This window comes from Chrysemys picta, chromosome 5 (genome assembly GCF_011386835.1).
Source record: "Chrysemys picta bellii isolate R12L10 chromosome 5, ASM1138683v2, whole genome shotgun sequence".
NCBI classification, from domain to species: Eukaryota; Metazoa; Chordata; order Testudines; family Emydidae; genus Chrysemys; species Chrysemys picta.
Genome location: NC_088795.1, coordinates 88990963 through 89003298, shown reverse-complemented (window position 1 = coordinate 89003298; position 12336 = coordinate 88990963). Strand labels below are relative to the sequence as shown.

General features: G+C 38.7%; 1 protein-coding gene across 2 annotated transcripts in view; it reads right to left on the bottom strand.

Moving 5' to 3' along the window:
* SGCZ (sarcoglycan zeta) overlaps nucleotides 1-12336 on the bottom strand; it is an 895864-nt gene that overhangs the window by 213194 nt on the left and 670334 nt on the right. Inside the window, exons 1-2 of one of the 2 annotated variants that reach the window (XM_065596823.1) lie at nucleotides 3126-3275; nucleotides 835-936 (exon numbers count right to left, since the gene is read on the bottom strand). In XM_065596823.1, the coding sequence (XP_065452895.1) occupies nucleotides 835-936; nucleotides 3126-3260 (237 nt within the window). In that variant the 5' untranslated portion in view covers nucleotides 3261-3275. Of the gene's footprint in view, nucleotides 1-834; nucleotides 937-3125; nucleotides 3276-12336 lie in introns of those variants that run through there. The other variant, XM_005282086.4, reaches the window with a different exon arrangement.

Here is a 12336-nt window from a genome sequence, read left to right as displayed (position 1 = left end):
AGCTCTTCATTCCTGTCAACATTTGCACTATGCATATTAAAATTCTCTGTACCTCATTGACTAAAACATATTTTAACATTCCTCTCTGATAGCATTTGTATAGCAGCGAGAACTTAATAGAATTCAAGTACTGCATTTTTTTTTATTTTTAATATATCTAGGCGAGCTACAACCCAGCATGACTCAGTTGAAATGAGCTGCGTTGAACTTTTGAATATATAATGTCTTGATTTAATGATTTTTTCTATAATGGCCTGCTGTTAAGTGATAAAACAATTACATTTTTAGCAATATTACAAATGGTTTGCTTTGAAAAAATCTCCATCCTAGTGTACATTATCCAGTTTTAATAAAATTCCCTGTACCTAATGAAAAAAATTAAACTAGCTGAAGCTAGAAGGTACTCAGGTGGAGCTACTTGAGTATATATGAAACTATTCATTCTTTTCATTGCATTTTGCAGAACTTGTGTGCTGGGTTCACATCAAATTGGAAGAATCAAATGTTCCATTCACAGTGCTGAGCTTTCTCTCCTGAAGATTAATGTACATATTTTGTTTTCCCACGTAGATGAGGGATGATGGCACTTTATAAGTAATAGCACAGGAACAGAATGTTTCAGATAACAATGAATATCCACTTCTCAGATTAAATCTCATCTTTGGCACTTATGAGCCTTTCAGTTCTCTACAGTGCTTTCTCTTAAGGTATTCTCAAAGCAAGCCTGCATTGAATGCCAGTTTAGAGGGTGCAGAAATCCTATCCTACATTTTCAGGCTGAAGAAATTAATTTGAATTATCTGTAAATAAACTCAAAAGATGTCAAGCTCCTACCTTTCGGGAATGTATTTCTTTCACGTACAATGGAAGTAGAAATTCAGATATGCCTTCAAGTCGAATTCCTTTTTTGGTGACTCTCAGATTCCCCATTCCATCCTACAAACAACAACAAAAATATTTCACTTTTGTAAGTGACCACTGTGAAGAAATAAAAACCATTCAGCCCAAAGTCTAGAAGCAGTGATTGCAAAGAATATGGAAGAGGGAAGTAAGGTGAAAGGGACTCTCTGAAACTGATCTGAGAGATCAAACTTTTCATACACTTGTGGATTAAAAACTTATTCAACTTTTCAAAAGCTTCAAAAATATTTTTTAAAATTAACAAATAGTCATCCAGTAGGTTCACTACCTTGAAGATAAACATTACTTTTAAAATTACTAGTCAAAGTCTTTGCTGGGTCTGCAGTAGCAGGAGAATGAAGGTTTTTGAAGCCTCCTGGAAATTCCAGACACATAGCAGTTTTGAGTAAAAATAAAGATGGTTACAAAGGACCTATATTTAACATTCTATCTGATATGAAAAGAGGCATTTTACACCTGTGTTGATGACAAATCCTGCTTTCTTCTTTGTAATTCTGTAGCAAAACTAATACTATTCCACTGAGCAAAGCCCAGGTCAGGATCTGGGGAGCCCATGCAGCATGCTACCACTCACTGGAGAATTGAGGACAGCTTCACCAGCTCTAATTTTATAAGAATGCATTATCCATGCCTCACTAGCATCTCTTCAGTGGGGCAGGGAGGCTACTCCAGACCCAGAGGATGGATAAGCAGCTACGGAGCAGCATTGCCACTGTACAGTGGTTTGTGCAAAAGCAGCAGTCACTAAAACATAGCTCAGGAACTAGGGTTGTGAAATATTAGCTGGGATAAACATTGGCCTGAAAGTTCTGAGCACGAGTGCTTTATTTTCCCTTTTATTTTCTTTGAAACTAAATTGGAGTACAATCAAAGAATGGCAAAAGAATAAAAAAAAGTTGTTGTTTAAATACAATTTTGTTTATGATAATACAATTGAAAGAGCCTGCTCCTGCTTAGTTATGGCAAAATTCCCAGTGGTTTCATTGGGAACAGAACTGGGCTGAAAGTAATAATTAGTGGAGACAGGAAGCTTCAAAAGATGGCTGCTAAATCAGTGTACTCTGCATGTTTTTCATCAGGCTTTTCAAATAGACACACGGTACCTATTTGAATAAAAGAAAAAAATATTGTCATAAATATGTAATTATATAACAAAGCCCAGATCCTGTGTCCACTTATGAGGACCTACTAGGACCACAGAAACAAAAAAATATGCATGGCACAAGTGTCCCCAGCTGCTGACGACATGACACAGTAAGAAAGGTGCCTCAGGCTCGGCACCCCACTGTCCATGGGGGAATACTCTGCAGGGCTCTCCACAGGAGGACACAGAATGATTATGTAGAATGTTGGGGCATAACCAGTGAGGCAACACACAACAGCAATCCAACTAGGCTAAAATCCCACATGAGCACATCAACCACTTCCCATATACTAGATTGCAATGGCTGCAGGCATGCTACACAGCAGCTTCTGTAGATGGACCTGAGGGTTTTTCTCCTCAAGCCCAAGACTTACTTAATACCCAGATTCCACTTGAATATGAACCCTTACTTTGCATTTTGCATGAATGCTCCCAGAGTCACTCATGAATCACACAGATAAAGACACCAGCCAAATACCCATAGCTCCCAGGCTTGTACCCAGGGCCGGCTCCAGGCACCAGCTTACCAAGCAGGTGCTTGGGGCGGCCACTTCGGAGAGGGGCGGCACGTCCAGCTGTTTGGCCACAATTCGGCAGACAGTCCCTAATTTCTGCTCGGAGCGAAGGACCTCCCGCCGAATTGCCGCCACAGATCGCGATCGTGGCTTTTTTGTTTGTTTGTTTGGCTGCTTGGGGCGGCCAAAACCCTGGAGCCGGCCCTGCTTGTACCCTAGGAATATACCATCTTGAGCTGCTCAGAACCCTTTCTTGAGCAATGCAAGTTTATTAATTGATGATTAATTTATTAATCCACTTCATTAATGGAAAGTGGATATACACCAGCCTTTGTAACCTGAGCAGATTTACCAAGCACTTCAGTCAAACTCACTGGTAAGGATAAACTCTAGAATAAGTTTATTGATTTAAAAGATATAATCACTTAAAATCTGTGATAGGTAAAGAGTCAGAGTGGTTACCAAAATAAAATAAAATAAGCACACAGTCTAAACTCTCAGCCCCGTTAGACTGGTCAACAGCTAAATTAAGCAGTTTTTCTCACCCCACTGGATATTGCAGGTTGATTAGAGTTTTTCATATGCAAGCTTTTTCCTCTTTGCTCAGGGACCAGTCTCTTCAACTCCAGTGTTCTCGTTGCCTTCAGCATAGGTGGGGGAGAAGAGAAAGGATGAAGCATGGGTCGGTCCACTGTGTCCTGTTTTATACACTTAGTCCATGTGCTTGGAGAACATAAGTCCAGGCATGTCGGGCGGACATTGCTAGGTCACCAGGCAAGGTTGAGCACTTGCCCTGGCTATAGCCTTGTGCAAGTGAGTCACTGAATTGTAGCTCCCTTGCTGGACAATGGCTGTTGATGGTTATTCGACACCCGCCTGAGCATTGGTTATTCCTCTAGTTATTGTCTTTGGGGAGCTAGTATCTGGGTGTTTACCATACCCACAGCATATTTTAGTGACAATCACACAACACAATTCTTATAACTTCATATGAATTAATGATATACATATTTAGATGAAACAGTGGGTTTCAGCAGATCATAACCTTTCCTATGATACATTACAAGGCATTCTTTTTATGCAATATCACAACTGTATACAAATGATGAATATGAGGGTTACAGGGTTCTCCCCTGGGGTGTAGAGTGTAATAATCTCTTTATGGCTGGTGTAGAATCCACATCTAAGGTAACCCTAAACTCTGCTGTTCCACAGCTACATATAGGCCTGTTTGAGCTGTTCACAATCCCTTGTGCAAGATCAAGTAGCACTCAGGTTGCTTTAGATTATCCTGAAGGATTGGTGTGGTGCAGAGCTGCCCCGGGAACAGGGGAGTGCTGAGGTGACCTTTCTTGCCTCCTGATCTGAGCTGTGTTATCCTCAGCTGTGGCTGTGAGCTTTTGAGGCCTTTGGATTTTCCAGAAACAAACTACAAATCTTAGTTTCTACAAGGATTCCAAAGAACACTAATTCTCCCCTTTCTCCCCCAGCTTGCTATTCAAGTGTTTTTTTTTTTTTTTCCAGAGAATATAAACCATGTAAATCTTATCTGGGATTTTTTTCCAGAGAATGTAAACCATGTAAATCTTATCTGGGATTTAGAAATCTAGAAGATTATCAAATAAGAGTCATATAGAGGCAGTCAGCCAGAGGACGCCTCTTAATTTAGGTAATTCCATTGTTATTTAATAGTTTTAGCACTTGAAATTAAAAGGTAAGTGACCCACCAGACTTCTGGTATGATTCCACCAAAAAAAAAAAAAGAAACATTGACCACAAGGCCACTAATGAGGAAATTAAAAATACCATACAGTTGGTTCTAGTTTAACAAAAGGTCATAATTTTATTATACCAGTTGTGAAAAGCTATCTATCCAATCTGATTCTCTTTATTTGCTTCCTGGCCATCAGTGGAAAGATGGAGACTTTAATTACTTTCCCCCATATCCCCTGTGATTTGGCCCCCAACTGACACTCCTCAAATCTTCCCTTTCCATAGGTGCAAAATGTGGGCTGTGATTTGGGAAGTGCTCAATCTGAGCTCAGCCCACCCCCCACATCCCAGTTCCTACCCCAATACCATGGCCCTTATAATAGTTACCACAATCAGAGCTGAGCAAATAACTGACTTTTCAGTTTGGTGGCCAAACTGGAAAAAATATCTTCAGATCACACTAAACATTTTAATACATAAGAAAAAGTGCAAATCCCACATACAAGAGCAGGAGGACTTAACCCATAGGTGTTGTACCTGAAACTAACTTAACTCTAGTTGACTAAATTTCAGATTTAGGTTGTCCCTTTAACAGACATACAAACCAAATGCCTCAATTGAATTTATAACACAAATATTTCAGGGATAAGAATTCAGTTAACATCCACAAACAAAATTTACTAAGGGCAGGTCTACACCACAGGACTAAGTTATGCAACTCCAGCTATGTGAATAATGTAGCTGGAGTCGACATACCTTAGGTTGACTTACTGTGGTGTCTACACCGCACTGGGTCGACGGGAGAAACTCTCCCATCGACTTACCTTATGCTTCTCGGAGTTGACAGGAGACCAATCGGCACAGCGTATTGATCCTTCAGTAAGTGGAGACAAGCCCTATGAGAATGATAGCATCTAGACTATATCAGATATTCTCTATTATCTCTCGTTCGTGGCCAGCATTCCTAATCTTTATACGCAGAGTCTGGCTTGCACTAAGTGATGCTGAACAAAATATTATTTTTTTCCCCCAGTATTTCATTGCTCAAGACCTTTATCTTGTACCAACTTCCACCCTATGTCCATGCTTCTACTGAATGTCAGAATAAATTTTAGCATTGCATGTTGCCTTTTGTACCCATTTATATATTGAAGAATATCACACATCTACAAACTCAGGCTATGAACTGTGCTCCCCACCCAAAGAAACCTAGCAAAATGTTAAATGGAGAAATTAACATTAAAGCAAGGTCCTACACTAAAAAGTTGTACAAAATGGTATTGTGGGGTTCAACATCCATTGCACATCTGAAGTCGCATGCTCTAAAGTTCAAGATTATAAGGCCTCAGTATTAAAGACTATAGAAATATGAAGTGTTGTATGCTTCATTTCATACCTTGATAGTGCTTCATGTTACTTTTTACATCTGCTTTCTTTTTGCTTTTAAAGAAATAAGGAGTTTTGTTTTACTATACCACAGTGATGCTCAAACATTTTAGCAGTTTGCCCGTGACTTAGGTGTGTTCTTAGTCCAAGAGGGCTAAAGCACTTAAGGCCTCTTTGAACATTAAAAGTTCAAGAATTTGTTTTAAACTACAATTGCTATAGGAGGGGGAAAGAATCAATTATTCTAATATGCATAGAGGACAAAAGGGCTACAAAGACATGGGAAAAAATGAGATTCAGTATAGAATGAATAAAGGAAATTCAAGAAAAGAATGGATATCTCAAATTTATTTGCACCCATGTGCAATAAGGGCCATAAGTTATTTTGTTTGAGCTATTCATCTTCTCTCCCTCTCTAAATAATTGGTCATATTTTAAACTTTCCAGGCTATCATTCAACTATTAGTCAATAATATTACCTGCTTGTATGATTCAATTTTATCCTAATGTAACACATTATCTTAATATAGTAAATGTGAGTTTTACCAACTGCACACCAGGCATAGTACTGCTAGTACATTTCTTGATTGAACCCAAAGGTTCATAACATTAGCATCACTATGTAATATTAAGACTTGAGTAAAGTATTATTCCAAACATGACCCTTTATTGTTTGGTACTTAGTGCACACCAACGGTATGCTTTGGCACCACTACAAGGCATGCATCATCTCCTTGAAACCTCCAGATGCCTTGTCTGGAGTCTAATGTATGTAATGAATCATCTTAGATTGAATTGAATGTGATTCCTATTTTCTTGCCAAGCTGTGGTACTTGACAAATTCAATTTTATTACTTGTAGACAGTTAAGGCCTTTCTCTACCTTATTTTTAAATTCACTAACTGTGTTGTTAAATAGATCTACTGCAAGATTCTGTAATTAAATGCTTTCTCTATGTGCTACAGGAAACCAGACCTGAGGAGGGCTCCTGAATGTGTGAGGCAGAATATACACAAATGCTAGACCTAGACTATAGAAATCAGTATCCAAAGAGATAAGAATTAACACAGACCTTATATTCCTGTGTGTAAGATGGACCTGGGATTCCTCCAGTAAGATTGTTTTCTCTCACTCTTTTTCTCCTATAGACTGGAATAGCTGCTAAATTTTGTCCATATGTGATCTCTCACACAAATTAGAGATAACCACTTATTTTCCCCTCAGGCTGCTCATAAGCAGTGGGAAGTAGGTGCAGGCAGAAGCCTCTCTCTTGCAGTTGGCAGAATCAGAGGGAGAAAGAAGGTGGATCCAGGGCCAGCACGGGTGTTGGGGGAACCCAGGGGTCCTGGGAGCCTGGAGAAGCCAGGGGGGACCATAGTATTGAAGGAAGTCAGGAGCAGACTGTGGGATTAGAGTATAAGGGCTTGTTTGAGGAAAGGGCAGAAGACTTGGGGTTAACTGGGGAAAGCCTGTCCACCTTCAGCAGTCACACAGTCTGCCTGCCCTCAGTGCCAGTGCCCAGTGCCATATACTGGTGTCTGGGAGTAGCAATTTCAGGAAAATCCTTCTCAGTCCCTGTAGCCCTGCTGTATGCATAAGAATCCAGATGACCTATAGAAGTATGTGAGGGAAGAGGCAAATGCTTGAGTGCTATGCCTAATGCATGCCCTGGACTAGAATTGAGAAAGGAGGATAGTGTTGTTGTAATTTCTCATTTTAAATACTTGAAAAACTCTCAGGCAATATGCTGGGGGGAGAGGAGAAATGAAAAATAAGTAATTATTACATATTTACTGTTGTCTGATTTTACCTGTGAAAACTTTGGTCTGGGATCAGAGGTCTGTCTACTGCATAGCATATAAAGATAGTTTATTTCCAATGTTACTGTTGAATGTGAACTCTTGGGTCATTTTGTTCCCATTCATGCTCCATGGTATGTTATTTTCATTTTATCAAACCTTAAATTCAAAAACTGCAGCCATTTCAATGGTTGTTGGTACCTGGAGGAGAGTGAGCCCAATAAAAAGGTGTAAGGTCACATAAAATTAATCAAGAGCAACAGAGGGTCCTGTGGCACCTTTAAGACTAACAGAAGTATTGGGAGCATAAGCTTTCGTGGGTAAGAACCTCACTTCTTCAGATGCAAGATAAAATAAATCTTCAGATAAAATTAATCTTTTCTCTTGACATTTGAAATATAATATTTCATATACGGTAAGAGTATACAGTGTGATTTCAAATCATTGCTTCAGTTTTGGAAGTCAATATGAGATCCATTATTACACCTTTTATGATTTATGGAAATCATACTAGTTCAACAGTGCAAGCAGTTGATCAGACAATTGTTGATTTCAAGGGGATTACTGCTTCTAGCAGAAAGGATTTGTATAATCAGCCCCCTTGTTTGTAAATTGGAGACTTTTCATTTTAAAATAAAATCTAGTTCCGGACAAAATGATCAGCTCAGAGTTCTGTTTTGTTTGTTTGTTTGTCTGTTTGTTTGCACTTGAGGCAGCTTGCATCAGAAGCTAGGCTTTGAGACAATCTTTTGGTGTTGGCCGGGGTCTACCTCTATTGGCTGCCTCAACCCTGGTAAATTCTGGCAGCAGCCAGGCTCTCTGGTGAGGTTATCAACCTGACCCTGGGCAGTCCTGCCCCCTCAGTCTATATCACACAGTTAAGAAAAACAGATGCACTTGGTCTCAGATTGAAATATGTGGCAAGAGCAGCACCAGGAAGATAAAATGAAGATTTTGGTTCCCACTACTTCTGAACAGAGTGTGAGCTGAGTGGAGGGTGTGGGGGCGGGGAAGAGGAGGGGGGAATGAGGGTAAAGTGAAAGCCAATATGAAATATCCACTCTAATGAAAATATTTTGTGGAAGCTGTAGAGAAAAGATTAGGACTCAGCCAATTTATATTACTGTTCTCAAAGATAAGATTTGGGAGGGTGGATTAGAACACTTCACTCTGGAGCGCAGAAAGGGCACGAAGCAGCCAGCTAGCCATGAGTAATATACAGTGGAGATGAAAGTGTGTAAGTCACTTCTAGAGACAGCCCATTTGGGAAGAGAGACAGGATATCCAATGGGAAAGAAGCTGGTGACTCAACGTCCATTTAAAAATAAAATTAGGTTGTATATGTATGAATACCATTGTCCTATACTGGGTACAGTCAGAGCAACTCTTATATGTCATTTGCCCGGTACTGCTAAGAGCTGAAATAAATACTCCTTTAGTTGAAGTGATAGGGATGTATAGTTTTCAATCTCCACCCACCTTGGTGTCAGGGAAGCATCACGTAAGCCATGGTGTTTATTATTACAGTCATAAAGACATAGATGGTTAGTTGGTACTATCTAGCAAAATTATTCATTATATGGAAAGTAATAGGAATCAGTCTGAAAAATGCAAATAAATAACTTTGAGAGACCACTAGAGTAAATCCCCTTTGTGCAACGTAAAACATTTTAAAAGGCACTAAAACACATTACACAACTAGTCAACTTTAGAGTTAATCAGTAAGATGTATGGTCTGCTGCATCACTTTATTTACAGGAGTCCTCCTGAGATTTTATTATTTACCTTGTCAGAGAAATGACACGAAGCCTTTCATTAATCTAATTTACTAGCATAATATGAAGCTATTATTTTTATGTTAACTGGTGTAAAAAAAATCATATCCACCTTAGATGTACTTCTGTACAAAGTAAGTGACCCGTTGGATTAAAAATTTGGTCTTTCAGAGCTGACTCTTGAAGAAAATAAAATTTAAAAAAAAAATGAGGTTTGTGTAGATTAAACTCTGAAGTGGTCAAGGATTTAAGGGGCTTGACATTAGATTTTGAAATATATCCAAGGCTACATTTATACACAGACAGCTTAGCCATTAGTCAAAAACAAGTCGTAATGCCACCCAAGGAAAAGGAGGAATACAACTCACTTCCCAAGGACATAATTTTCTAGTACTTGTCTTCAGAATTTTAGATTAGGTGCCATTTCTATCTGCACCACCTCAAAGACCAACACAATATATTGAATCAAGATTTGATTCAAAATTCAAAAGAAATACTAAATCACTGACTGCAGCAATATTGGTTGATTTATACTCCCGGTATCCCACTTTCATGCTCTCAAATTTCACTAGGTGGGTTTTATCAAACAACATAGCAACACAGTAGTGAGAGTCAAACAAATCAGCATGTTTGGCAGGCATGGAAATTGATTACCAATTTTTCTTGCTTGGCAGAATTACTTCTCTCCATTCACACTCTTCACTGTATTGGGAGCATGAAGCCTCAGTCCGATAATCTTTTGTTCTGTGGGACAGTTAAATTCGCTTCAACACATAGAAACAAAAGAAGGGTAAGTTAATATCTTTTACTGGACCAATGTTGGTTGGTGAAAGAGACTAACTTTTGAGCTACACAGAGCTCTTCTTCAGGTCTAGGAAAGGTAATCAGAGTATCACAGCTAAATACAAAGTGGAACAGATTGTATTTAGCTGTGACAAACTGATTACCTTTTCCAGACCTGAAGAAGAGCTCTGTGTAGGTTGAAATAATGTCCCTTTCACCAACAGAAGTTGGTCCAGTAAAAGATTTACCTCACCCACTTTGTCTCATATCCCGGGACCAACATGGATATAACAGCACTGCATAAAAAATGTAAGATGATCTTTAAAAATATTATAGTTTTCCCCTTCTGTCTGTACCATCTTAAAAAAACAAACAAACAAACAAAACCAAAAAAAAACCTATCAGAGGCCCCCTTTTTCCATTCTCTGATGTTGACCCCAGCTCCCTCTGACACTTCAACACCCAGCGCCTAACTAGACTTGTTTTTTCTTACTGCTAACACCACTGTCAGTAATATTCTGATGTTGTTGGCTTAGTGATTTTTCTACACCACATCTCAGTTCTACACCGGAAATTCAAAAAAGAAAGAATATTAAATCTCAGAAATAGGGAAACAAAACCTTTATTATATGCTGCCACTGAGATGATCTTGCAATAATTTTGCTGCATTTGAATGACTATGTCAAGGTGAATAAAGTCCTAAGTTACAATTTTATTGAAAGTTGTTGGGAAGGAAAGGAAGTCTAATTTACTGGAGCCTATGAAATGGGATTGAGACGCTTTGAAGACATTTTTCTCTATTATGACAAATGTTTCTGCTCTTGAAAATGCAACAAAGTGAATAATCAGTTCATGGAGTCAATCAAGCTTTTAATACCAACATTCAGGAATTTTTAAAGTCTGGAGCTGTAAGTAAGTGAGCACAGATGCTCTTAAAGGAATTGTTAAATGGGTTTAGTGTATATGATTGAATATCTAAAATGAATCTTAAAGGTTAAAAACAAGCGAAAAGGTCTTTCTAAGGGCAAACACTGATTTAATTCATTTTTTGTCACTGTATTGGCAATCCTTCAAGCAACAAAAACTTTTATAATTCCAGGTTAATATTCTTTACTTTTGTTAGATAAGCCATTTTATTCACACCATTACACAAAGCAAACAACATGAGTGAGCTATGACTCGTGCTTTCCAAGTCAGAAGGTTATTTAAAAATGCTTTGTTAAATGTAGGGAAGCTTAAGCACTGCTAATGGAGTTAAAAGGAGTCAGTAAAACCTAGCCGTCTGCCTTAATTGATCCTGTATTTTACTTTATGTACAATGGATGGAAAATGGTTTTTAAAAACATTAAGGAAATGACCAAGCGAACCTACCATGGATTCTGTCTAGATATATGATAAACAAAAGTGCAGAAGATCAATGGTAATACAGATACACCAGTCATTTAGTTCCTTTTAAAACAGACTATACAAAGTTAATTGGTCCAACATTTGACTTGCATGGAAAAAAAGTTAGTAAATCTCGTAACTCAGGTTTTATATGATGGTTTTAATTTTTATCATAAAAATAAAATACAAACATCAGTTATTTGGCATATTTGAGTAAGGACAATAGGGAATCAGTGAACAAGGAAATCCATGAATTGCAAGGATTTAGGGGGTCTCTATAAGCTCCTATTATTAATAATGTAGTAGTTGCTTTCAGGGCTGCTCAGAGGGGGAGGGGGGGCAAGTGGGACAATTTGCCCTGAGCCCCGCAGTGGCCCCCACGAGAATATAGTATTCTATGGTATTGCAATTTCTTTATGGAAGGGGCCCCCAAAATTGCTTTGCCCCAGGCCCCCTGAATCCTCTGGGCAGCCCTGGTTGCTTTCCAAGTATATAACAAGGCAGTTTCTACCTCAAAGAGCTTGCAGTCTAAGAAAACAAGCAACATACAAAGGGGGGGGGGCAAGAGGGGAGAGAGCAGAATACCTTAGAAAGGTACTAGCCATATCCACTGGCCTTCTATTTAACAACTAGGTATTAGTCAGCAATTTATTACAAGTATTTTGACAGAAGCAGATATTCAGAGGAATTTTAAGGTGAAAAAAGTAAACTTATGAACTACCTCAGAGTGTGTTTTGTGCAGAAGGGGTGATGTTGAAAGAAATAGAAAGACTACTGAAAGGAGGGGGAAAAAGAGGTGGTTAGGGCTAGAATGTTGAGTAAACTATTGACACACATAAGCAGATAAATAGGGAGGGGCAGAGTTGTTGAATTTCATTGAAGGTGGGGATAAGAACATTGAATTTGATAAGGCG